The 26823-nt window shown below is 45.4% G+C and overlaps 1 protein-coding gene across 12 annotated transcripts in view; it reads left to right on the top strand.

Annotated features, from left to right (window-relative positions):
* The window catches only part of ADD1 (adducin 1), a 93642-nt gene continuing 66819 nt past the window's right edge, over positions 1-26823 (top strand). For all 12 annotated transcript variants that reach the window (XM_077300505.1, XM_077300504.1, XM_077300500.1 and 9 more), the window contains exons 1-2: positions 1-163; positions 24600-24809. In XM_077300505.1, the coding sequence (XP_077156620.1) occupies positions 24618-24809 (192 nt within the window). In that variant the 5' untranslated portion in view covers positions 1-163; positions 24600-24617. The remainder of the gene's footprint in view (positions 164-24599; positions 24810-26823) is intronic.

Here is a 26823-nt window from a genome sequence, read left to right as displayed (position 1 = left end):
AATAGCAGCCGCGCTCTTTGGCCTGCAGACTGCGCGAAGCCGCACCCTGGCGCCGCGAGGGAGGGGCCTTGGGCCAGCCAGCCAGCCAGCCAGCCCGCCCGCCGGACCCGCAGCCGTCGCCGCCCCGATTGCCCGCTCGCGACGCCCGACGCCGACCCTGCGGGTGAGCGGGGGGAGAGGGAGGGGGCCGTCCTTGCCGGGCGCCCCTCGGCCTCTCGAGCGCGTCGCGGGCTCCCCTGGGGGGGCGGAGGGAGGGGGGGCGCCCCCCCCAGCCGCGGGTCTTGTGGCGAGGCGGCGTGCAGCCTCCGGGCCCGGATTGACGCCGCGCCCCAGACCCCCGGGGCACATGGGGGCTGGGCTGGGCTGGGCTGGGCTGGGCGGGGGTCCCTCGCGAGGCGGCGTCCCCAGTCAGCGGCAACCGCGCCAGCCGCCTCTTGGCCGCCTCCCCTCGGGGCGAGGCAGGGCCAGGAGGGATGCTTGGCTCTCTGTCCCCGAATGGAAGGCTGCCTTGTGGAAGGAGCGGCCTATTCAAAGTAACCCAAAGTGATTCCTTTTCTTGGGCGACACGTTCGACGTTAAGTTGATAACGAAGGTTTTGGCCCGCAATTTAGTCTCCACGAAAAATGGTGGGGTCTAATTCGTAGTGGTACTTTTCCCTTCTCATCTTATTCGTGGGTCATGTCCATGTTTCTTTTTGAACTATGAATGCTAAAATGTTCTAGAATTTCAAAAATCTTTCAGGAATTCACTAAATTAATTTAGGTGTGGCTCAGATCTGTCCACTGTAGCCTCTGCTACATCCAGGGTTGACTACAGCAGTACGCTTCTGACCTTACCTCAGAAAAGGCTTTGGTAGCTGTAGTCAGTACAGATTTTGTTAAAAGAAATTAGTCCATTATTTATGTGCAGCTTTCTCTCACTGGAGACCCAAGGAACTTTCATCCTCCTTTTTATCCTCACAACAACACAGTGAGGTAGGTTAGATCTAGAGCATGTGGCTGGCCAAGGGTAAGATCTGTCCTTTTGAATTCTATACCTAGCAGGCTTCCTTGGCAGAGAGGGGATTTGACCTTTCTTGCTATTGTAGCTCTTGCTGCTGTTTTTCTAAATGAAGTTTTCATATCTCTGTTCATTTTTAATTGTCAGCTGTATTGGGAATTTCCATATGGAGATCAAAAGACAGGATGTAAATGTTTTTAATAAATTCGCAGCCTGGTATCCTCCACCTGCCTCTTACCTTGGCCTCTCAGGATCAACAGCTTGACTCTGAAGCTTGAGACCAACAGTGAGGCTAGCTTCAGAGACGGGTTTATTATAATAAAATATATATATATATTCTGGCGCAGAGTGGTAAGGCAGCGACATGCTGTCTGAAGCTGTCTGCCCATGAGGTTGGGAGTTCGATCCCAGCAGCCGGCTCAAGGTTGACTCAGCCTTCCATCCTTCCAAGGTCAGGTAAAATGAGTACCCAGCTTGCTGGGGGGTAAACGGTAATGACTGGGGAAGGCACTGGCAAACCACCCCGTATTGAGTCTGCCATGAAAACGCTAGAAGGCGTCACCCCAAGGGTCAGACATGACCCAGTGTTTGCACAGGGGATACCTTTACCTTTATATATATAGTGACCAACTTAAATGGACTCCAGGGAATGGTAGAGAACTGGAAGGTCTAGAGATCATTGTCCATGGGGTCTTGATGGTTGGACACAACTTCGCACGTAATAACAACAACAACAATAGTGACCAACACAGCTTACAAAATATAAACACATACAGTTGTTGTTGTTAGTTGTAAAGTCGTGTCTGAACCATCGGGACCCCATTGACAATGATCCTCCAAGCCCTTCCTGTCCTCTACCATTCCCAGGAATCCATATAAGCTCACCCCGATTGTTTCAGTGACTCCACCCAGCCACCTCATTCTCTGTCATTCCCTTCTTTTGATCTTGGATCCCAGGAAAATAAAATCTGTCACTGCCTCCATTTCTTCCCCATCTCTTTGCCAGGAATTGAGAGGGCCGGATGCCATGATCTTCGTTTTCTTGATGTTGAGTTTCAAGCCAGCTTTTGCACTCTCCTTCACCTGCATCAAAAGGCTCTTTAATTCCTCTTCACTTTCTGCCATTAGAGTGGTATCATCTGCATATCTGAGGTTGTTGATATTACATATACAGTTAAAACAACACAATATAATATGTATTAGGTACATTTAGTAAGTTCTAACTTTTTAAATTGCAAGTCTTTAATTTCAGCAACTAGACTTTTAACAGTTATTTTAAACAACAGGGCAGCTGTGTGCATGTCACAAGTAGTGGGTTTCAACAGCTATTAAAAATAGCTTTAACAATTATGTCTGATCATGATAATCCATGTTCTGATCATATCCAGGTTAGGCTATTATAATGTGTTCAATGGGAAAAGAATGTCTTTTCAAAGAGTCTTGCAGACCTGGGGAGGAGGGCTTTAGACTAAGTCCAGTGGGGAAGCAAGGCGTACATTCTAAGCATAGTTTGATGATGATAACTGTAGATGGTAACATATAAAGGGAATGGCACATATGCCACATATGCCAACTATTAACGTACAGGAAAGTTCAAAAACCTGGGGTACTCGTATGAAGGATTATGTTGTCTCTACACTAATGTGCAGAGCATGGGAAACAAGCAGGCATTACAAAAGTTTAATGAGATAACACTCAGAACTGAAATAATAGGATTGAAAGGGTACAACTTTTAAAGGGGACAGAGAACTAAAAAAGGGGGGAAGAGTATTACTATATGTTCAGAATATGTATACTTGTGAAGAAATGTGTGTGACTGAGCATTTTTGGGTAAAAATAAAAGGAGTAGGAAATAATAGGGATATTATGGTGGGTGTCTGCTATAGACTGCTAGGCCAGGTGGGGGACTTGAATGAGATGCTCCTAGACCAATTTACAAAGTTCTCAGAGAGACAGGACCTAGTGGTCATGGGAGATTTCAATTACCCAGATATCTGCTGGAAGACCAGCTCTGCTAAAAATGAAAAATCCAATAAATTCTTGACTTGTCTTTCTGATAATTTCATTTCCCAGAAAGTGAAAGGAGCACCAGTGGGTCTGCTATTTTAGACTTGAGTCTTATCAATATGGAAGAACTAGTTGATGAGGTAAAAGTTGTGGGTATGCTTGTGATTTTGGACTTTATAATCTTGGGGAAGAGAAAAGATGTACGTAGTCACACATACAGGCTGGACATCAGGAGAGCAAATTTTAACTGACTTAGTTATGTTGGTCCTATGGTCAAAAAAACTTAAAAGAAACGGAAGTCCAAGAAAGTTCAAAGTTTATCAATTGCAGAGAATTTCCTTGAGCAGGAAAACTGGGAGGGATCTAAAGAAACCAGGGTGGCTCCATAAACAACTTTCAAAAGAATTGATTAATAATAATAAAATAATAGTAATAAAAAGACTCTTTTAGGAAATGGAAGAAGGGCCTTATAACCAAGGAGGAATATAAACAACCAATGTTTTTAGGGAAAGTGTTAGAAAAGCTAAAGCTCAGAATTGCAAGAGTGCTTGTTAACTGGAACAGGGAAAGTTCTTTAAAAGCAAATTTCTTTATTCAGAGACATAGACATCATTACAAAGGCATAGATAGGAATGGCAGGCTATGCGAAAGAGTCCCCTGATAAACCCAAGCACACCTCATTCCCCCTTCGCTTGGGAAGGCGATGGCCTGCATTTCAAAGGAGCCAAAACGTGGTGCAAACTAAAACACATAGAAACTGGAGCAGAGTTGTTTTCTGTTGCCTCAGAGGGTTGGACCAGAACCAGTGGGTTTAAATTAATGCAAAACAATTTTTGGCAAAACATCTGGAAGAAGTTCCTGACAGAACAGTTCATCCGCTTTAAAGAAGAGTCTAGATCAGGCGTAGTCAAATTGTGGCCCTTCAGATGTCCATGGACTAAAATTCCCATGAGCCCCTGCCAGCGTTCGCTCCCAGAAGAGCTAAGGGCCCTGCGGGATCTACTAGACGGCGCTCTTCTGCCAGGCATATGGTTGAGGCCAGGGCAGCTCTCCCACTAATCCATCGGAGAATCCCCTCCAATATTGAGGTCTCTAACATCAAGATCATTATTGCATTGGCGCCACCCTCTTCTGAATATTATTCTCCCCACCAGGCTGAACTTGGGGGAAGTCGGGTAAATATGATTAGAATTGTGACCACCGCCGCTTATATGTTATATGTGACATGTTGTTTGATGTAAATTGGGGTTTCTATGGGGATTTTATTGTGTTTTATGTTGTAAACTGCCCTGAGACCTTTTTTTAGAAGGGCGGTCTAAAAATTAAATAATAATAATAATTCTGCACCAATTGCAATTTCCGGGTCAAGGATAAGGGTAGGCCTGCATAGAGCATGTTGCAGAAGTCCAGTCTAGAGGTGACCGTCACGTGGATCACTGTGGCTAGGCGGTCTGGTGCCAAGTACAGCGCTAGTAGTTTGGTTTGGCGTAGGTGGTAGAAGGCCATCCCGCTACTCTTGTGACCTGCGCTTCCATGGAGAGAGAGGCATTGAGGATCACCCCCAGGTTTCTGGCAGAGTGGGCTACTGTTAGACACACTCCGTCCAGGTTGGGTAGGGTTTGTACGGCCAAACTTTGTAGGGCTGACCTTCAGACGACTCTGAGCCATTTTGTCACTTCTTCCAGGCATCTGGCTAAGATTTCTGGGGGGGAATCAGGGTGGTCATCCATCAGGAGGAAGAGCTGGGTGTCAACTGCATATTGGTGGCAACCCAGCCCAAACCTCCATACCAGCTGAGCAAGAGGGCGCATGAAGATGTTAAACAGGAGAGAGGAGCTATCTCCTGACCCCGGCATCGGCAAGGTGGTGAGCTAGGAGTTCATGATCTACAGTGTCAAACGCTGCTGATAGATCTAATAGTATGAGCAGCGCTGACCCGCCTCGGTCTAGCTGGCGACGGAGATCATCCATCAGGGCAACTAGCGCCATTTCCACCCCATGGCCAGGCCGGAAACCCGACTGAAATGGGTCAAGGGCTGAAGTTTCCTCCAGGAATGCTGATATTTGGTCCGCTGCAGCCCTTTCAACTAACTTCCCCAGGAACACTAAGTGCGAGACGGGGCGGTACTCCATTGGTGTATTTGGTTTTTCCTATCTAAATGCAAAGATAGGTATGATAAGGGACCAAAATGGTAGGGACCTCACAGAAACAGAAGAGATTAAAAGGTGGCAAAATTATACAAAGGAACTATACAAGAGTAAGCTTAACATCCCTGATAACCACGATGGAGTAGTTACTGACCTGGAGCTAGACATCCTGGAATGTGAAGTCAAATGGGCCTTAGGAAGTCTGAGCAACAATAAAGCTAGTGGTGGTGTCAGCATTTCCTCTGCAGCCAACGGAAACAGCATCCTGCCCACCTCCAAGTGGCAACCTTTCAAATACTTAGAGGGCTATCATGTCCCCTCTCAACCTCCTTTTCTCCAGGCTGAACATTCCCAAGTCCCTCAACCTATCTTCATAAGGCTTGGTCCCTTGGCCCCAGATCATCTTCATTGCTCTCCTCTCCATCCTTGCCCACCTTGTCAACAAATATAGTAAGAAAGAGGGTCCAAAGCGCTTTGGAGCTTTTCTGGACCTTAAGGGGGCCTTTAATTCTATCCCTAGAGATCTTCTCTGGGATAACCTGTTAAAGATGGAGATAGATAAAAGGCTCCTATATCTTATAAGGAAAATCTATTCTTCTACCTGTTGCCAAGTCAAACCTCTTTGGGAGTCTTACTCCTAAAATACTAATCGACAAAGGGGTAAAACAAGGGTGCATTTTGGCTCCCCTCCTATTTAACCTTTTCATGAATGACCTTGCTCTGGCCCTATCCACCAATGCTGGCTATAGCCCAAAAATTGGTTCCCTTCACATCCCACTGCTTTTATATGCAGATGATGCTGTAGTGTTGTCCCATTCACAGATTGGCTTAAAACACTGGTTCAATTCCTGGACTCCTGTGAAGTAAACAAACTTGCTCTGAACTTTGAGAAGTCAAAAATGTTGGTTTTTGGAAAACCATGGAAGCCTCTTAAATGGAATGTTAGAGGTAACAACATTGAACAAGTTAAAAGCTTCAAATACTTGTGAATATTTTCTCACCATAATGCAAATTGGGCTACACAGAGGAAATATGCAATCACATCTGCAAAAACTAGTGCCCTAGCAATCACATGTTTCTTTTCACCAGTGGTAACCAGTACGTGCCAGCAGCCCTCAAAGTATTGAATGAAAAACTGAGTGCCCAACTGCTCTATGGCATCCCTAATTGGGTCAACGCTTTTAACCAAGCAGTCAAAAATCTCCAATCTAACACCTTGCCATTGGCTGCTTGGCCCAGCCTTGCCTTGCCTGGCCAAGGACTCACCGCACACAAGGAGAAGCAGCCTTCACCAACGGTGAGCACTCCCACTGCCTTCCCCTCGCCCTCGCGAAAGGAGCAGGGACGCCGTGTCGCAGATACAGTGTAACTGCTCCTTTCCCACCCATGGTCCCTTCCCAATAGCCGTTGCGCCGCTTCCCCGCACCCAAACACACACAGAGACACACAACCCCCCTGATTGCCTCATCCATCGCGCCGCCGCCGCTTCCCCGCGCCCACAAACACACACACACAGCCTCACCAGCCAAACCCCCTGGCCACCCCCCCAATCACCCCTCTGCCGCTTCCCCGCGCCCACGGACACGTGCACGTGCACACACACACAGCCTCATACTCCTCTCCACCCCCTCTTCCCTCGCCACATCCCCCTCCCGATTCACCCCCCCTCGTGATCCCCCCACCCTTCACACACACCCTGTCCCCTCCCCTTTCACCTACCACTCGGCCTGTCTTCCTTCTTACTTCCTGACTTCCTCTATTTCTCCATCTCCTTCCTGTCTCTCTGTCTCCCCCTCTCATTTCCTGTCTTTCTCCTTTACTTCCTTTCCTTCTCCCTTCTACTCATCCCTTCAACCACACTTTGTCCTTTTTTCTCCCTTCCATACCTCCTTTCCTACACTCTGCCTCCCCATCCGCTAGATCCCGCTGTATTTCTTCTACAGCGGTCTTAACTTCTAGTGGTCTCATAATATTATTCAAAAAGATGGCAACCTTTTAGCATCAGAGCTGTTTAGCAAGATAAGATCTTCCTTAATGAATGTTGATGACCCATTGGGACAGTTTAGCCTCCAACCTCTGTGACCAACTCTCTCAGAAATCTAAAAATGTGGCTAAATCCCATAACGAATCCCAGAAGCTGGTTCAACATAGAATGCCATGTTTTAAAATCCAGATTACGTATTATTTACCACCAGTATTGTTGCTCCATGGCATCTTCCTTTCCTCCTGAATTTTTTCAATTAAAAAAACAACTAAAAATGCAGTAAGAATTAAAATTCAAATTCCACTGAAAAACAATGGAGCAATTAATCTGATCAACAAGAGGATGTGGATGCTGCACTTTGTGAGCAGCTTGAGAAAATATCCAAGCGGCAGGACCTTGTCATCATGGGAGACTTCAATTTCCCAGATGTGTGCTGGGAAACAAACTCTGCGAAGAAAAGGGAAATATCCAGGAAATGGAGGGAAGGACAGAGCTCTGTCATACCATGGACGAGAATGCTGGAAGGGAAGGGAGCATGTGAAGGGTGGGCGCTACTCAAACAAGAGCTATTGCATGCTCAATCAATGACTATTCCAGAAATACGAAAACACTGCAGGAGCTCTAAGAAGCCTATTTGGATGAACAGAGAACTTCAAGAGGAACTAAGAAAGAAAAGGAAAATGTTCAGGAAATGGAGGGAAGGACAGAGCTCTAAAGAAGAGTACCTACAGGTTACTAGGCACTGTAGATCAATCATAAGAAAGGCCAAAGCTGAGAGTGATCTAAGGGAAGCCCACTGTAACAAGAAAAGATTATTCAGTTATGTGAGGAGCAAACGTAAAGTAAAGGAGGCAATAGGCCCGCTGTTCGGTGCAGATGGACAAACTCTAACGAAAGATGCAGAGAAAGCAGAAAGGCTTAGTGCCTTTTTTACATCTGTTTTTTCCCACAGGTCAAAGTGTTTAGGCACATCTAGAGATGGCAGTAGCCAAGAGATAATGTCTAGGTGGCAGGTTGACATGGACAGAGAGGTTGTCGAGAGGCATTTAGCTGCACTGGATGAGTTCAAATCCCCTGGGCCGGATGAAATGCACCCGAGAGTGCTCAAAGAACTTTCCGGAGAACTTGCAGAACCCTTGTCCATCATCTTCGGAACCTCTTTAAGGACTGGAGATGTCCCGGAGGACTGGAAAAATGCAATCCTTGTGCCAGTATTTTAAAAGGGTGAACCTTGCTCCCAACCAATTATAGACACATCAGCCGTCTCTCTATTCTTGGGAAGCTATATGCCAAACTCCTGTCAAATAAACTCACCGTGTGGTTGTCTGAGAAAAAGATTTTAGGCCCTGAGCAGGTTGGATTCTGTCAAGGAAAATCCTCCCTCGATCATTGCACTATCATAGAATCATAGAGTTGGAAGGGGCCATACAGGCCATCTAGTCCAACCCCCTGCTCAACGCAGGATCAGCCCAAGGCATCCTAAAGCATCCGAGAAAAGTGTGCATCCAACCTTTGCTTGAAGACTGCCAGTGAGGGGGAGCTCACCACCTCCTTAGGCAGCCTATTCCACTGCTGAACTACTCTGACTGCGAACAATTTTTTCCTGATATCTAGCCTATATCATTGTACTTGTAGTTTAAACCAATTACTGCGCGTCCTTTCCTCAGCAGCCAACGGAAACAGCACCCTGCCCTCCTCCAAGTGACAACCTTTCAAATACTTAGAGGACTACCATGTCAAATCTTAAAAGACGATGCAGTAAAAGTGCTACACTCAATATGCCAGCAAATTTGGAAAAATCAACAGTGGCCACAGGATTGGAAAAGATCAGTTTACATTCCAATCCCAAAGAAAGGCAATGCCAAAGTATGTTCAAACTATTGCACTATTACACGCATTTCTCATGCTAGCAAAGTTATGCTCAAAATCCTACAAGCTAGGCTCCAGCAATATGTCCATGCTTTTGAAATTGAATTTGTCCATGCTTTGGGCATAATACCAGATTTATTAATCATAGTAGATATGGCAGCCAAAGGTGGAGGCCACCGATCGGGGTGGGTCTTCAGTAATTCAGGAGGTATTACATTAGGGCCAGGTGCCTTCCCAGACTTTAACTGGCTCATTAGAACTAAGATTTCCTCAGGGAATACTGGTGGCCATTCTGGGGCATCTGCTACATCTAAATTACAGCTTGAAGCAGGCAGCTCAGGGTTATAAAAACAGAGTTACACAGAGATCCTTAAAACAACATAAACCATGATGGTGTCACACAGGTCATTGTTCACAAATCATGGCAGAGAATGAATCAGAATCATGAAGTTGGAAGGGGCCATACAGGCCATCTAGTCCAACCCCCTGCTCAACGCAGGATCAGCCCAAAACATCCTAAAGCATCCAAGAAAAGTGTGTATCCAAGCTTTGCTTGAAGACTGCCAGTGAGGGGGAGCTCAACACCTCCTTAGGCAGCCTATTCCACTGCTGAACTACTCTGACTGCGAACACTTTTTTCCTGATATCTAACCTATATCGTTGTACTTGTAGTTTAAACCCATTACTGCGCGTCCTTTCCTCTGCAGCCAATGGGAACAGCATCCTGCCCTCCTCCAAGTGACAATCTTTCAAATACTTAAAGAGGGCTATCATGTCCCCTCTCAACCTCATTTTCTCCAGGCTGAACATTCCCAAGTCCCTCAATCTATCTTCATAGGGCTTGGTCCTTTGGCCCCAGATCATCCTCTTCGTTCTCCTCTGTCACTTTTATCTATGTCCTTCTTGAAGTGAGGCCTCCAGAACTGCACACAGTACTCCAGGTGTGGTCTGAGTAGTGCCGTATACAATGGGACTATGACATCTTGTGATTTTGATGTGATGCCCCTGTTGATACAGCCCAAAATGGCATTTGCCTTTTTTACCGCTGTATCACACTGCCTCCTCACACAGAGTAGTTGCAGTGGAATCGGCTGCTTAAGGAGGTGGTGAGTTCCCCCTCACTGGCAGTCTTCAAGCAAAGATTGGATACACACTTTTCTTGGATGCTTTAGGATCCTTTAGGCTGATCCTGTGTTGAGCAGGGGGTTGGACTAGATGGCCTGTATGGCCCCTTCCAACTTCATGACTCTATGACATCAACCGAATTTCAACGACCCAGCAAACCTGTTACTTGGTCAAAAAAGGAAACCAGGTTGGTCTGACAGGACCTGTTGGAGACAAATCCATGCTGACTTCCTTGGATCACCAAATTGTCCTCCAGGTGTTTGCAGATTGCTCCCTTTAATATCTGCTCCATTTTCTTCGCCACAAGAGGTCAGACTCCCTGGTCTGTAGATTCCCGGGTCATCCTTCTTCCCTTTTTTGAAGATCGGAATAATGTTTGCTCTGTTCCACTCCTCTGGGACGTCTCCAGTCCTTAAAAAGGTCCCGAAGATGATGGACAAGGGTTCTGCAAGTTCTCCAGAAAGTTCTTTGCACACTCTCTGGTGCATTTCATCTGGCACATGGGATTTCAACTCATCCAGTGAAGCTAAATGCCTCTTGACAACCTCTCTGTCCTTGTCTACCTGCCACACAGACGCTATCCCTTGGCTACTGCCATCTCTAGATATGCCTAAACCCTTTGACCTGTGGGAAAAAACAGATGTAAAATAGGTGCTGAGCCTTTCTGCTTTCTCTACATCCTCCGTTAGAGTTTGTCCATCTGCATCCAATAGTGGGCCTACTGCCTCCTTTACGTTTGCTCCTCACATAACTGAAAAATCTTTTCTTGTTACAGTGGGCTTCCCTGGCCAATCTTAGCTCACTCTCTGCTTTGGCCTTTCTGATGATTGATCTACAATGCCTAGTAACTTGTAGGTACTCTTCTTTAGAATCATAGAATCATAGAGTTGGAAGGGGCCATACAGGCCATCTAGTCCAACCCCCTTCTCAACCCAGGATTAGCCCCAGATCATCTTCGTCGCTCTCCTCTGTACCCTTTCAATTTTATCGACGTCCTTCTTGAAGTGAGGCCTCCAGAACTGCACACAGTACTCCAAGTGTGGTCTGACCAGTGCCGTATACAATGGGACTATGACATCTTGTGATTTTGATGTGATGCCTCTGTTGATACAGCCCAAAATGGCATTTGCCTTTTTTACCGCTGCATCACACTGCCTGCTCATGTTTAGTTTACAATCCACAAGTACCCCAAGATCTCGTTCACACACAGTGTTACCTAGAAGCGTATCCCCCATCCAGTAGGCATGCTTTTCATTTTTCTGACCCAGATGCAGAACTTTACACTTATCTTTATTAAATTGCATCGTGTTCTCATTTGCCCATTTTTCCATTGTGTTCAGATCTCGTTGAACTCTGTCTCTATCTTCCGGAGTATTTGCCAGTCCTCCCAATTTGGTGTCATCTGCAAACTTGATGAGTAGTCCCTCCACCCTCTCATCTAGATCATTAATAAATATGTTAAAAAGTACCGGGCCGAGCACCGAGCCCTGAGGTACCCCGCTACTCACCTCTCTCCAGTCTGATGAAACACCATTGACAACAACTCTTTGAGTGCGGTTCTCTAACCAATTCCCTATCCACCTATCTGAAAATTCAGATTGCAGTCCTTCAATTTATCCATCAGAACATCATGGGGAACCTTGTCAAAAGCTTTACTAAAATCCAAGTAAATGACATCAACCGAATTTCCCCGATCCAGCAAACCTGTTACTTGGTCAAAAAAGGAAACCAGGTTGGTCTGGCAGGACCTGTTGGAGACAAATCCATGCTGACTTCCTTGGATCACCAAATTGTCCTCCAAATGTTTGCAGATCGCTCCCTTTAATATCTGCTCCATTATCTTCCCCACAACAGAGGTCAGACTCACTGGTCTGTAGTTTCCCGGGTCATCCTTCCTCCCTTTTTTGAAGATCGGAATAACATATGGTCTCTTCCAGTCCTCCGGGACATCTCCAGTCCTTAAAGAGGTTCTGAAGATGATGGACAAGGGCTGTGCAAGTTCTCTGGAAAGTTCTTTGAGTACTCTCGGGTGCATTTCATCCGGACCAGGGGATTTGAACTCATCCAGTGCAGCTAAATGCCTCTCGACAACCTCTCTATCCATGTTAACCTGCCACCCAGACACTGTCCTTTGGCTATGGCCATCTCTAGATGTGCCTAAACACTTTGACTTGTGGGAAAAAACAGATGTAAAATAGGCACTAAGCCTTTCTGCTTTTTCTGCATCTTCCGTTAGAGTTTGTCCATCCGCACCCAACAGTGGGCCTATTGCCTCCTTTACTTTACGTTTGCTCCTCACATAACTGAATAATCTTTTCTTGTTACAATGGGCTTCCCTGGTCAATCTTAGCTCACTCTCAGCTTTGGCCTTTCTGATGATTGATCTACAGTGCCTAGTAACCTGTAGGTACTCTTCTTTAGAGCTCTGTCCTTCCCTCCATTTCCTGAACATTTTCCTTTTCTTTCTTAGTTTCTCTTGAAGTTCTCTGTTCATCCAAATAGGTTTCTTAGAGCTCCTGCAGTGTTTTTGTCTTTCTGGGATAGTCATTGATTGAGCATGCAATAGCTCTTGTTTGAGTAGCACCCACCCTTCACATGCTCCCTTCCCTTCCAGCATTCTCGTCCATGGCATGACACTCATCATGTCTCTGAGTTTATTAAAGTTTGCCCTACGAAAATCCAACATCCGCGTCTGGCTACAACCTTCCTTGCCCCCGCCCCATCTCAAAAGGAATTCTATGAGGACATGGTCACTTCCCCCTAGGGTCCCCACCTCCTTCACCTCATCCACCAACTCTTGCCTGTTGGTCAGTATTAAGTCCAGTATGGCTGAACCTCTTGTGGGTTCATCTACCATTTGATAAATGAAATTGTCAGCCAGGCAGGTCAGAAAGTTGCATGACTCAGGACGCTTCGCAGAGTTTGTTTCCCAGCACACATCTGGGAAATTGAAGTCTCCCATGATGACAAGGTCCTGCCGCTTGGATATTTTGTCAAGCTGCTCACAAAGTGCAGCATCCACATCCCCTCGTTGGTCAAGCGGTCAGTAGCAGACACCAACCACCACACTGTTTGTTTTCCCCTCGCTTATTTTCACCCAGATGCTTTCCACTGTAGATATGCTCTCCTCCACTAGAATTTCCTGACAGGTAAGTCCTTTCCTCACATACAGTGCCACTCCTCCACCTCTTCGATCTATTCTGTTTTTTCTGAACAGTTCATATCCATCGACCATTACATTCCAGTCATGAGAATCATTCCACCAAGTTTCTGTGATGCCTATTAGATCATACCTTTCCATCAGCATGAGAAGTTCCAGCTCTTCCTTTTTATTGCCCATGCTTCGGGCGTTAGTATAAAGACATCTGAATCCTTTTACTTTTGGTTCCCTATGAGCTGGCCTTGCCGGTTGGGCTGCCTCCGATCGTTTTCCTTCCATACACTCCCTATGTTGATCGTCTCCTTCCCCTAGTGGCTTTAGTTTAAAGCTCTCCTGATGAATCTACCCAGGTTCCTGCCAAACACATTCTTCCCCAGTTTCAATAAGTGCAGTCCATCAGGTGCTAGTAGGCCTTCCTCAAGAAAGCCTAGAAAGATGAAACACCATTGACAACAACTCTTTGAGTGTGGTTCTCTAACCAATTCCTTATCCACCTAACTATCTGAAAACCCAGATTGCAGTCCTTCAATTTATCCATCAGAACATCATGGGGAACCTTATCAAAAGCTTTACCATAATCCAAGTAAACTACATCAACCGAATTTCCATGATCCAGCAAACCTGTTATTTGGTCAGAAAAGGAAACCAAGTTGGTCTGACAGTATCTGTTGGAGACAAATCCATGCTAACTTTCTTGGATCACCAAATTGTCCTCCAGATGTCTGCAGATCACTCCCTTTAATATCTATTCCTACTAAATCAATAGAACATATGGCAGAAATACATGGGGGAATCCCCTTTTGGGATCGAATTAATGCAGGAAGCTTCAAAGGGAAAACAAGCCAGGCAGCTGGGGCCTCTCTCCTTAGGACAGATACCACGGGAGGTTAGAGTGTAGTCATAACTCCCTAGAGGCAGCTAACCATAACAAACTAAATAACATAGAAGAAAGAAAGAAGGAAGGAGGAGGAGTTGGTTCTTATATCACTGCTCAGTCAGAACAGTTTTATCACCACCGTGGCGATCTCAGCGTCTCCCAGCTGGCTGCATGTGGGGGATTGCAGAATCGAACCCAGCATGCCAGATTAGAAGTCTGCACTCCTAACCGCTACACCAGACCAGCATGCACATGAAACAGAAACAACATTCCAATCAGCTATTAGACTTTGTCCAGTTCCAGGGATATCCAGGCGAGAACTGGAGATTCCACAGCTTTACAGATCAACACTTCAATGGATGTCAACATGATTTACAATACAAATCAGTTCCCTGTTCTGGGGAGTTTACATAGCAAAGCTCCATAGGTACACAGGATGGGGGGGAGGGGAACAGGCCGGAAACAAATATAGTAAAACCACAATCATTTGACAGAACCAACCTAGTTCTGACACCCTGTGAGGTAGGTGAGGCTGAGAGATTTCTGAAAGAACTGTGTCTGGCCTAAGGTCATCCAGCTGCCTTCATGTGGAAGAGTGGGGAATCAAACCCATTTCTCCAGCTTAGAGGCTACCACTCTTTAACCACCTACACCTCAGGTGCCCCCACCCTCCATGGTTTCCAGGGGAGCGTGAAAAGGCAATTCAACTTTAGAAGGTTGATTCTTACATGCCTTCTCTTTCTTCTCTCCACAACGGGCACTTTGTGGGATTGGTGAGGCTGAGAGAGCCCTGATATTCCTGCTCAGTCAGAACAGCACTATCAGCCCTTTGATGAACCCAGGGTCACCCAGCTGGCTGTGTGTGGAAGTGGAGTGGGGAATCATACCCTTGTTACCAGATTAGAAGACTCCTAACCACTATACCAAGCTGGCTCTCTTTAAAGGGAATGCAGTGCCTAAAGGGAGGCATTTAGGGGACTCACAGTCTCTTTAATATCTCCAAGCTTATTTTTGGGCTCTGCCAGAAATTAAAATGGGGGGATGACTGAATTAGTACCTTATAAAAATACCAATACATTTTTGAGGGCATTTTTTTGTTCAGGATATGTGGATGCACACCCCTAGTCTAGATCTAGAATTTCTTTCCATGTGATTGCTGCCCTGGCTCTAGTTAGAGTGTTTGAAATAACTCTCTATGTTAAAACATGAAGAGGTTGAACATATCTTTACACCGCTCCGCGGGAGTGGTATAAATAAAAGAATGAGGGGTGTGGGGGAGGGCTTGGTCCAGGATGGGGAAGGGAGGCCATTGTCCCTTTGCCCCTGGACTGATGAATCATGAGGCACAAAGCAGGGCCTCCTTTGCCTGACAGCCGTCATTATACTGCTGTCTGACAACAAGGAAGGTAGGCAGCCGCCCGGCCTACCCTACCCTGCGGCCCTCATCCCAGGGGGGGGGGGCATCAGACCGACCCAATGGACCTGGGCCCAGCCTGAAGCCCCCAGGTCGCCTGGAAGCTGGGCTGGGGGGGCGGCCTTCGCCTGGGCCCAGAGACAGCAGGGAGGCTGGGGCGGGAAAACACAGCTTTACGGCCGGGGAAGGAGCTGGGCCGGCATGTCACAGACGCGCCCGCCCAGCTCCTTCCCCAGCTGCGAAGATGGGAGGCTGGGGCGGGGGGGGGGGAACAGCCCTTCACGGCCGGGGAAGGAGCTGGGCTGGCACGTTACAGACACGCCCGCCCAGCTCCTTCCCCAGCCGGAAAGTGGCTCCCTCTTCCCAGCCCCTTCCAGCCCGCTCCTAGCACCCATTGCATTTAAAAGTGCAATAGGCTTTATTTCTAGTATTATTATATTATTAACCAAATATATTTTCTTGTTTGGTAGTAGATGTGGCCGGTTCCAACCTTGCTTAAGATGCACTGTGAAATATAGTCTACCCTGTACTTCTGTTTTGAATCATCTCATATTTCTGATGGTGAAAAGTACATTGGTAGATTGGTTCTTGCTGACAGTTGTGTAAAAAGAATACAGGCCTGGAGGAAAGAAAAGGAAAACTTTCAGCATCTGCCAGAAATGTCAATTGATTCAGCCAACATTTTAAATTAATTTCTTCAGCAGAACCCAGCCTTTGGTTTATGTGTAGCATTCTGTTTTTTTGTTTCAAATACAGTCATTGTAGCTTACAGCTAAAAGCCCCACCCTGAATCAAGGCCAAAAAAAAGACCTACATTTACAGGCTAGGAAAGGGGGACACTGAACTGAACAAAAGGAAGGGAAACTAATAAATTACAAAGCAATGTGGCTTAGTTTTTTACATGTATAGAACATGCAGTTTAATAAAGTGCAGATGGGTTAGAGAAAATCATTAAAATGGCAAGGAGAAGATTGATTGTTGCAACTGTTAGAAAAATAAGGGGAAGAGAATGTGCTACAAACAAACAATAAATTAATTGATGAACTCTTTCATGGCTGAAGTCAGCTGGCTGTTGTGATTTTCTGGGCTGTGTGGCCAAATCTGGTAGTTGAAAAAGAATTGGTTCTTATATGCTCGTTTTCTCTACCCGAAGGAGGCTCAAAGCGGCTTACATTCACCTTCCCTTTCCACTCCCCACACCAGACAACTTGTGAGGTGGGTGAGGCTGAGAGAGCCCTGATATCTGCTCAGTTAGAACAGTTTTATCAGCACCGTGTCGAGCCCAAGGTCTTCCAGCTGGCTGCACGTAGGGGAGTGCAGAATCAAACCCAGCTCACCAGATTAGATGTCCACACTCCTAACCACCATACCAGATTGGCTTTCAGTTTTAGTCCTCAATATTTTGCCAGTTAACAGTAGCTGGCATCTTCAGAGGTTAGATGTGGTATGATAGGAATCTCTCCATGCCAAACTGTCAGAGATTTACCATTTTCTTTCTCTGCATAGGGACCCTGGAATTCCTTGGTGGCCTCCCATCTGCATACTCTCCAGGGCCAACCCTGTCTAGTTTCCAAGACCTGATCTGATGGAATTAGGCTGGCCGGGGTTGACCGGGTTAGGTTGTCTTCAGTATGCACAGAGAAACTGGAAACTGAGGAGCACAAAAGAACTCATATATTGGGGGTGGAGGGGTGGGAAATAACATACTTTGAGAGGTTTTTGTCACTTAAAATGTGTAGAATAAAAATTTAATGTAAGACAATTTCCGTTGCTTGCTAAAGAATAATGCCTGTCTTTATCCTTTCAATGATGACTGTTATTTCCTGTACCTGGAGAGCTCCAAAAATGGATGTGGTCAATTCAGCTTCTTTCAATACATGATCAGTTTAAGTTGAAATAAAAACTCCTGCATGCAATATTACGACCAGCAGAAAAGACTTATATGTGCCATTATAATCTAATATTTCAAAATGCTTGCACACATTTTACAATAGAGTCATTTATCTGCTTTTGATTGTGCATGCCATTATACAAAGTTTTGGTACATTACAAGTGATTTCTTCAGAGGTGTCTAGAAGGAGAAAGGAAGTGTGGAATTTTCAGAGGAATTTGTTAAAATGAATGTAATATGTTGGGGACATCACTTTAACCGGGTCAGTATAATCATGCATAGTCAGTTGTCTCAGCCCGTATGACCAGGACAAACCCGTTGGGAATAAGGAATGCAAAGATATCTGCGGTCCAGGTAAGCCAAAGAAAGGTTCTCCAGTGCTTAGGAATTTCTAAGGCAGTGCAATTGCTGGCAAAGAAAATCCTTTGTATGCTGCACTGCAGTAGGGCACTGCTGTAAACTGGTCCTGTTGGATTGAAAGGATCTGTTGCTTAATTTTTTTTCTTGGATTTTTGTTAGGCAAGATGAAACAAAGGGTCTGGTCTCTACTTCCTGTTTTTGCCTACTTCCTTTTATTTTCACTCTGCTTTCATGGTCATACTGAGTAGTTCTTCTATTTTTCTTTCTTTGACTCTTGAAAATAAGGTAAAGGTAAAGGTATCCCCTGTGCAAGCACCAAGTCATGCCTGACCCTTGGGGTGACGCCCTCTAGCGTTTTCTTGGCAGACTCAATACGGGGTGGTTTGCCAGTGCCTTCCCCAGTCATCACCGTTTACCCCCCAGCAAGCTGGGTACTCATTTTACCGACCTCGGAAGGATGGAAGGCTGAGTCAACCTTGAGCCGGCTGCTGGGATTGAACTCCCAACCTCATGGGCAGAGAGATTCAGACAGCATGTCACTGCCTTACCACTCTGCGCCACAAGAGGCTCTTCTCTTGAAAATAGTATCTAATATAATATGGTTTTAGACGTCTTCTTGCAATGATGTGTTTTGGAATATTGTCTTACTGATTATTCTAGAGTAGCTTTAAGTATACTTAGGATGCTTTCCCCATACCTCTGAAAGAGTAAAACAAACAACCCATGTGCATTTCACATACACTAGGGATTCAGTCAAGTCTGTATAGTCAGAGAGATTGACTTCCATGCAGTTAAGCCATAGAAAATTATGGCCAACTAAGTAATGAGCAGAGAACAACCCCTCCGCATACCTTTTCTCTGTAAATTGACATTACATCTCTAACATCATAATTAGGCATCTGCAACCGAAGGGGAGGGACTTGCTTTTTTCCTTCTGTAAAGGGCCCAAATGAGTAAGGGGCCCTCCCGAAGGGGAGGGGCTTGCTAAACCTCAGCACCTATTGTCTGTACCCAGATTGCCCACTAAAAGTAAGATGCCTCTACCGAGAGTGACAACTGGCCTCAAACAGCACTTGAAAATCTGCCTTGATGTCTTGAAGACAAAGTAAATTATATTATGAAAGCAGTGCTCCTCCTTACTACCAAAACAAACTACCTAGAATTTGGGAAGAGCGCTGGGAAAAAAATCTACAAAATATTTTCTTTTTTAGGAAGAAAATCCTTGTCTTAAATAGCACCATTCATTCCAAATGTACAGAATGAAAAACTTGGAGGCTCCTATAAATTTTTTTCGAGATTTTATTTTGTTTTAATGTCTTCAGTGCTAGTATCCTTTTAAAGAATTTGGTGTTTTCAATGTTGCAAAGTTTGACTTAATAATGTGAAGAGAGTATTGTGGCTCTCGGAGAAGTCGTTTTCTACCTTTCAGTTCTTGTACCTTTCTCTTGGATGTTAACCGATACATGAGTTTTGATAGATTGCAACTCTTCCTCAAATATCTTTAAACCGCCCGTGGCGCCGTGGGCGCCACGGACTAAATAATTCGTTAAGGGGCCTTGAGGTGGGCTTTGTCCGTGATGAGGAAGGGTCCGGATTGGACCCTTCCTCACGACAGACAATCGGAGGGACCAATCGGCAGGCGCAAAGCGCCTGCCGATTGGTCCCTCCGATTCCCAGCCCCAGCAACTGCGCGCGGCTCGCAGTTGCTCCCGGCCTGACGCGGAGAGAGGCGCTTCGCACCTCTCACCGCATCAGACCGCCGCCCCAGGGAGCTCCTGGCAGTCGTGCGAACCGCGGCTCCCGGGGGTTCCCTGCCTGGCGGCCTGACGCGGCGAGAGGCGCAAAGCGCCTCTCGCCGTATCAGCACGCCGCCGCCGAAAGAATCCTGCCGCCGCCGCCCAGGACAACCGAGCCGCCGAACAGACCGCCGCCGACAACAGTGAGTGCCTAGCGCCCGCAGCATTTTCCTGCAGCTGGCTTGGTTACTAGTTAGGCATATTTGCAGGGTATATATACTTTTCAATATTACAATATTACAAATATACCAGTAGAAAAAAAATCTTTCATATACATGTACACATCTTAGAATCATAGAATAATAGAATCATAGAATCATAGAGTTGGAAGGGGCCATACAGGCCATCTAGTCCAACCCCCTGCTCAACGCAGGATCAGCCCTAAACATCCTAAAGCATTCAAGAAAAGTGTGTATTCAACCTTTGCTTGAAGACTGCCAGTGAAGGGGATCTCACCACCTCCTTAGGCAGCCTATTCCACTGCTGAACTACTCTGACTGTGAAAAAATTTTTTCCTGATATCTAGCCTATATCGTTGTACTTGTAGTTTAAACCCATTACTGCGTGTCCTTTCCTCTGCAGCCAATGGGAACAGCATCCTGCCCTCCTCCAAGTGACAGCCTTTCAAATACTTAAAGAGGGCTATCATGTCCCCTCTCAATCTTCTTTTCTCCAGTCTGAACATTCCAAAGTCCCTCAACCTATCTTCATAAGGCTTGGTCCCTTGGCCCCAGATCATCCTCGTCGCTCTCCTCTGTATCCTTTCAATTTTATCTACTGAATCATAGAGTTGGAAGGGGCCATACAGGCCATCTAGTCCAACCCCCTGCTCAACCCAGGATTAGCCCCAGATCATCTTCGTCGCTCTCCTCTGTACCCTTTCAATTTTATCGACGTCCTTCTTGAAGTGAGGCCTCCAGAACTGCACACAGTACTCCAAGTGTGGTCTGACCAGTGCCGTATACAATGGGACTATGACATCTTGTGATTTTGATGTGATGCCTCTGTTGATACAGCCCAAAATGGCATTTGCCTTTTTTACCGCTGCATCACACTGCCTGCTCATGTTTAGTTTACAATCCACAAGTACCCCAAGGTCTCATTCACACACAGTGTACCTAGAAGCGTATCCCCCATCCAGTAGGTATGCTTTTCATTTTTCTGACCCAGATGCAGAACTTTACACTTATCTTTATTTAATTGCATTTTGTTCTCATTTGCCCATTTTTCCATTGTGTTCAGATCTCGTTGAACTCTGTCTCTATCTTCCGGAGTATTTGCCAGTCCTCCCAATTTGGTGTCATCTGCAAACTTGATGAGTAGTCCCTCTACCCCCTCATCTAGATCATTAATAAATATGTTAAAAAGTACCGGACCGAGCCCTGAGGTACCCCGCTACTCACCTCTCTCCAGTCTGATGAGACACCATTGACAACAACTCTTTGAGTGCGGTTCTCTAACCAATTCCCTATCCACCTGACTATCTGAAAATCCAGATTGCAGTCCTTCAATTTATCCATCAGGACATCATGGGGAACCTTGTCAAAAGCTTTACTAAAATCCAAGTAAATGACATCAACCGAATTTCCCCGATCCAGCAAACCTGTTACTTGGTCAAAAAAGGAAACCAGGTTGGTCTGGCAGGACCTGTTGGAGACAAATCCATGCTGACTTCCTTGGATCACCAAATTGTCCTCCAGATGTTTGCAGATCGCTCCCTTTAATATCTGCTCCATTATCTTCCCCACAACAGTGGTCAGACTCACTGGGCCTGTAGTTTCCCGGGTCATCCTTCCTTCCTTTTTTGAAGATTGGAATAACATTTGCTCTCTTCCAGTCCTCCGGGACATCTCCAGTCCTTAAAGAGGTTCCGAAGATGATGGACAAGGGCTGTGCAAGTTCTCTGGCAAGTTCTTTGAGTGCATTTCATCCGGACCAGGGGATTTGAATTCATCCAGTGCAGCTTAATGCTTCTCGACAACCTCTCTATCCATGTTAACTTGCCACCCAGACACTGTCCTTTGGCTATGGCCATCTATAGATGTGCCTAAACTCTTTGACCTGTGGGAAAAAACAGATGTAAAATAGGCACTAAGCCTTTCTGCTTTCTCTGCATCTTCCATTAGAGTTTGTCCATCCGCACCCAACAGTGGGCCTCTTGCCTCCTTTACGTTTGCTCCTCACATAACTGAAAAATCTTTTCTTGTTACAATGGGCTTCCCTGGCCAATCTTAGCTCACTCTCAGCTTTAGCCTTTCTGATGATTGATCTACAGTGCCTAGTAACCTGTAGGTACTCTTCTTTAGAGCTCTGTCCTTCCCTCCATTTCCTGAACATTTTCCTTTTCTTTCTTAGTTCCTCTTGAAGTTCTCTGTTCATCCAAATAGGCTTCTTAGAACTCCTGCAGTGTTTTTGTCTTTCTGGGATAGTCATTGATTGAGCATGCAATAGCTCCTGTTTGAGTAGCGCCGACCCTTCACATGCTCCCTTCCCTTCCAGCATTCTCGTCCATGGTATGACACTCATCATGTCTCTGAGTTTATTAAAGTTTGCCCTACGAAAATCCAACATCCGCATCTGGCTACAAGCTTCCTTGCTCCCCCATCTCAAAAGTAATTCTATGAGGACATGGTCACTTCCCCCTAGGGTCCCCACCTCCTTCACCTCATCCACCAACTCTTGCCTGTTGGTCAGTATTAAGTCCAGTATGGCTGAACCTCTTGTGGGTTCATCTACCATTTGATAAATGAAATTGTCAGCCAGGCAGGTCAGAAAGTTGCATGACTTTCCACCTCTTCCTTTTTATTGCGCATGCTTCGGGCGTTAGTATAAAGACATCTGAATCCTTTTTCTTTTGGTTCCCTATGAGTTGGCCTTGCCGTTTGGGCTGCCCTCGATCGTTCTCCTTCCATATACTCCCTATGTTGATCGTCTCCTTCCCCTAGTGGCTTTAGTTTAAAGCTCTCCTGATGAATCTCCCCAGGTTCCTGCCAAACACATTCTTCCCCAATTTTGATAAGTTCAGTCCATCAGGTGCTAGTAGGCCTTCCTCAAGAAAGTATTTGTATATGTTATTCTCACGAAGGCTCATTTTTTTGTTGTATGGGTGACTTCAGTGTCCCTGATGCATGCTGGGAAGCAAACTCTGCTAAGTGTTCAGAGTCATGCAACTTTCTGACCTGCCTGCCTAACAATTTCATTTATCAAAATGTTGGCAGAGACAATAAACAATGAGGTGTACTTATAAGGGGGACCAAACATGGGAGGGGGGATGAGGAACCGAAATTGCAGGAAAGGTACATTTGCAAAAAGTTACAAAGATTCCCAGCTGAGCCAGATGGCCCAGCTTTGATCTAAACTAACAGTCGAGACTCCAGCGATACGAACAAAGTCACTAAAAGCAGTAGAGATAAGAACGCCCCGCTAAGGGCAGCTTTGGTATTCAAAGGCGGACAGGAACCAACTCAAGGATTTATGGATTTATGACACCCGGCCTGGAGGAGTCCGGGAGAATGCGGCAGGAGGAGGGGGCATGAATTGGGGTTTTTTACATTGTCCTGGTAGAGCTACCAGGCCTTGCTGAGCGTGCACCACTCAGGTTTTGTGCCCCCCTGATGCCTCAAGCACATGCTCTGGCTGCCACCTTGGAGACACGTGATTTTTGTGGTATAAATGTTTGAGAATAAATATCAGCTGAAGGGAGCTTTAAAGTTTCTGCCCCAAACACTTGTTGGTATCTCTGAGGTATTTCTGGACTGAAATTCATCTCTTCTACTGCAGAACAACAGGGCTGTCCTCTGAAAGTAGTGAGGAAGGAAACCTGATTAACGATGCAGAGGAAGTACTGCAGCTATTGCTGTGCACAACATTCCTCGGCTCCCTGCCGGGATCAGGGCTCTGAGGACTGGGCTGTCTGCTCTAATCCCCTCAGACCACTCAATTGGTGCCAACTCCATTCATTTAACTGGGACACGTCCTCTTGTTTGAACAGGCTAGTTACAAACTGGCTCTTCTTTTTTCCCCTTTGTTTTTTTCAGGCCCTTCCGGTTGTTGTGCCAGCTTTTCCTTTAGAAGTTCAGGGATCATCTGAAACAGAAAGAGTGAAGTCAGATATTGCCAAAAATGTTCAAACACAATTACACAAGCAGTTGATTAGTATATGGAAATAAATGAAAGAAATCTCTATCCTTGTATTTTCCTGGGACTTGAAAAATACTGCCTAACATTTCAGAGTAATCAGAATATAACTTATAATTGCTGCCCTTTCCAAGGAGTGGGACTTGACAGACACTGACATTCTTAAATAGTTGTGTACATTCCTGAAGACTGCTTAAAAAACTGTGCACATCTTAAGGTAGAAGTATCAGAAATTTTGGCCTTGGCAAGAGTAGAAAGTTCTTAGCACCAGAGCAATGTGCTCTCTCTGCAAGTGAGAAGGAAAGGGAACTTGTCCAAGGCATTCAGCCTTTGAAGGCAATGCTGGCAGAAATATGGGATATACGTTATTTAAATGAAGTGGGTATTATTTACAGTGACAGTAGAAAATGGTTTAATAAATGGAGCTGATTTTCTCCAATCTGGTTTATGTTGACAGCATGGTCAAACTACCAGAAGTTAAAATGTACCTAATACAACCCAGTGTTATCAATACAACCCAGTGTTACCATATTTTGAAAAGGACTTTTCACTACCCAAAGACTCTTACAATCACCTTTGCTTCCCTTCCTCACAACAAACATCCTGTGAGGTAGGCAGGTTTGAGAGAGCTCTGTCAGAACTGCTCTATGAGAGCTGTAACAGGACTGTGACTAGCCCAAGGTCACCCAGCTTGTTGCATGTGGAGGAGCGGGGAATCTAACCCAGCTCTCCAGATTAGAGTCCACTGCTCTTAACCACTACACCAAGCTGGGGTTTGGTAACATGTCATAAATCAGTAATGTATTCTTGACTAGTGTTCTTACTTCCATAGGATCACTGAAAAAGTGCTATGAATGGTGAATCTGGAGCAGAGGTGGTAACTTCACCACCTCCGACAGCTCCTCATAAAGAGAGGTATTTTGATCGAGTTGATGAAAATAATCCTGAGTACCTGCGCGAGAGGAACATGGCTCCTGACCTTCGCCAGGATTTCAATATGATGGAACAAAAGAAGAGAGTCTCCATGATTCTTCAGAGCCCAGTAAGAAACATCATCCTGATGGAAATGTTATGCATAAATTATTAAGAGAACCACCCTAAATTGACGAAGAGTGTTTTATGAAAAAGATTTGCATCAACAATTGAAATAATGTTTATGTTTGTTCCATAAAACACATATCCAGACAGGGAGCCTTACAATGGTTGGCAGGATTCAAAGTTTTAAGCACTTTAACAGCAAGCCCTGGTTTTTTTATTTTTCCCACTGCATCTCCTTGTATTCTGTTGGGGAATGTTTCTGCAGTTTTCCTAGGTTTCAGGAGCAGGTTGGTATCTTGCTTTCAGAAGAAGGTATCGTAGTGGCAGTTTAGTGGCCTTGTGGGTATTTGATGTAGGCTTCTGGATTCCTGCTATAACCTTTGGCCAACAAGTACTTTTCTGAAGGCTTTTTTTTTTGCTGCTGAAACCAGGATTTGAAAATTTTCTAGAGGATTTTGATAGGTGCCATCCTGATGTCTCGTTTTCAGCTGCACTGTTCCATTGGGCTGCTTTCCTACACAGATATCATTTCTGTGTACGAAATTACAAATTACACTTCAGCCTGTGATAAAAGTACTGCTGTCATTTTTCTGTGGTGCCACACAAATGCTTGGCCAGATAGAAAAATACTTTTTGGATGCTGATCACCATTTAGAATTTTGTTTCCTCAAGGGATTTGTGAAAGAAAATCACTTTGTATGTAGTACAAAGTTTTTTCCCACAGGTCAAAGGGTTTAGGCACATCTAGAGATGGCAGTAGCCAACAGATAGTGTCTGGGTGGCAGGTTGACATGGACAGAGAGGTTGTCGAGAGGCATTTAGCTGCACTGGATGAGTTCAAATCCCGTGGGCTGGATGAAATGCACCCGAGAGTGCTCAAAGAACTTTCCGGAGAACTTGCAGAACCCTTGTCCATCATCTATGGGACCATTTTAAAGACTGGAGATGTCCCGGAGGACTGGAAGAGAGCAAACGTTATTCCAATCTTCAAAAAAGGGAGGAAGGATGACCCGGGAAACTACAGACCAGTGAGTCTGACCTCTGTTGTGGGGAAGATAATGGAGAAGATATTAAAGGGAGCGATCTGCAAACATCTGGAGGACAATTTGGTGATGCAAGGAAGTCAGGATGGATTTGTCTCCAACAGGTCCTGTCAGACCAACTTGGCTTCCTTTTTTGTCCAAATAACAGGTTTGCTGGATTGTGGAAATTCGGTTGATGTCGTTTACTTGGATTTTAGTAAAGCTTTTGATAAGGTTCCTCATGATGCTCTGATGGATAAATTGAAGGACTGCAATCTGGATTTTCAGATAGTTAAGTGGATAGGGAATTGGTTAGAGAACCGCACTCAAAGAGTTGTTGTCTATGGTGTGTTTCATCAGACTGGAGGGAGGTGAGTAGCGGGATTCCTCAGGGCTCGGTGCTCGGTCCAGTAGTTTTTAATATATTTATTAATGATCTAGATGAGGGGGTGGAGGGACTACTCATCAAGTTTGCAGATGACACCAAATTGGGAGGACTGGCAGTTACTCCAGAAGATAGAGACAGAGTTCAACGAGATCTGAACACAATAGAAAAATGGGCAAATGAGAAAAAGATGAAATGATAGCTCCCCCTCACTGGCAGTCTTCAAGCAAAGGTTGGATACACACTTTTCTTGGATGCTTTAGGATGCTTTGGGCTGATCCTGCGTTGAGCAGGGGGTTGGATGGCCTGTATGGCCCCTTCCAACTCTATGATTCTATGATTCTAGTAGTCTTCATTGGTGTTGCACTATTTTTGTACCTTGGTTTTCTTTTCTCTGCTGTATTATGAGTTAATAAAACAGACTATTCTCTCTACACAGCAGTTCTGTAAAAGATACAGTATGTTAGCTTTTCTACTTGTCTTCTCCCCATCAAATCTCTAATTTGGGCAGTGCACCTAAATATCAGCAATTGGCTTCTGAAGATGGGGGAGGGAAGCTTTAAGTGCTGTTTCTTGTTCTTCTGTATTGTGCTAACCATTGTACTACTCCA

Source organism: Paroedura picta, chromosome 10, assembly GCF_049243985.1.
Source record: "Paroedura picta isolate Pp20150507F chromosome 10, Ppicta_v3.0, whole genome shotgun sequence".
Classification (NCBI taxonomy): domain Eukaryota; kingdom Metazoa; phylum Chordata; class Lepidosauria; order Squamata; family Gekkonidae; genus Paroedura; species Paroedura picta.
This window is presented reverse-complemented; position numbering and strand designations above follow the sequence as displayed.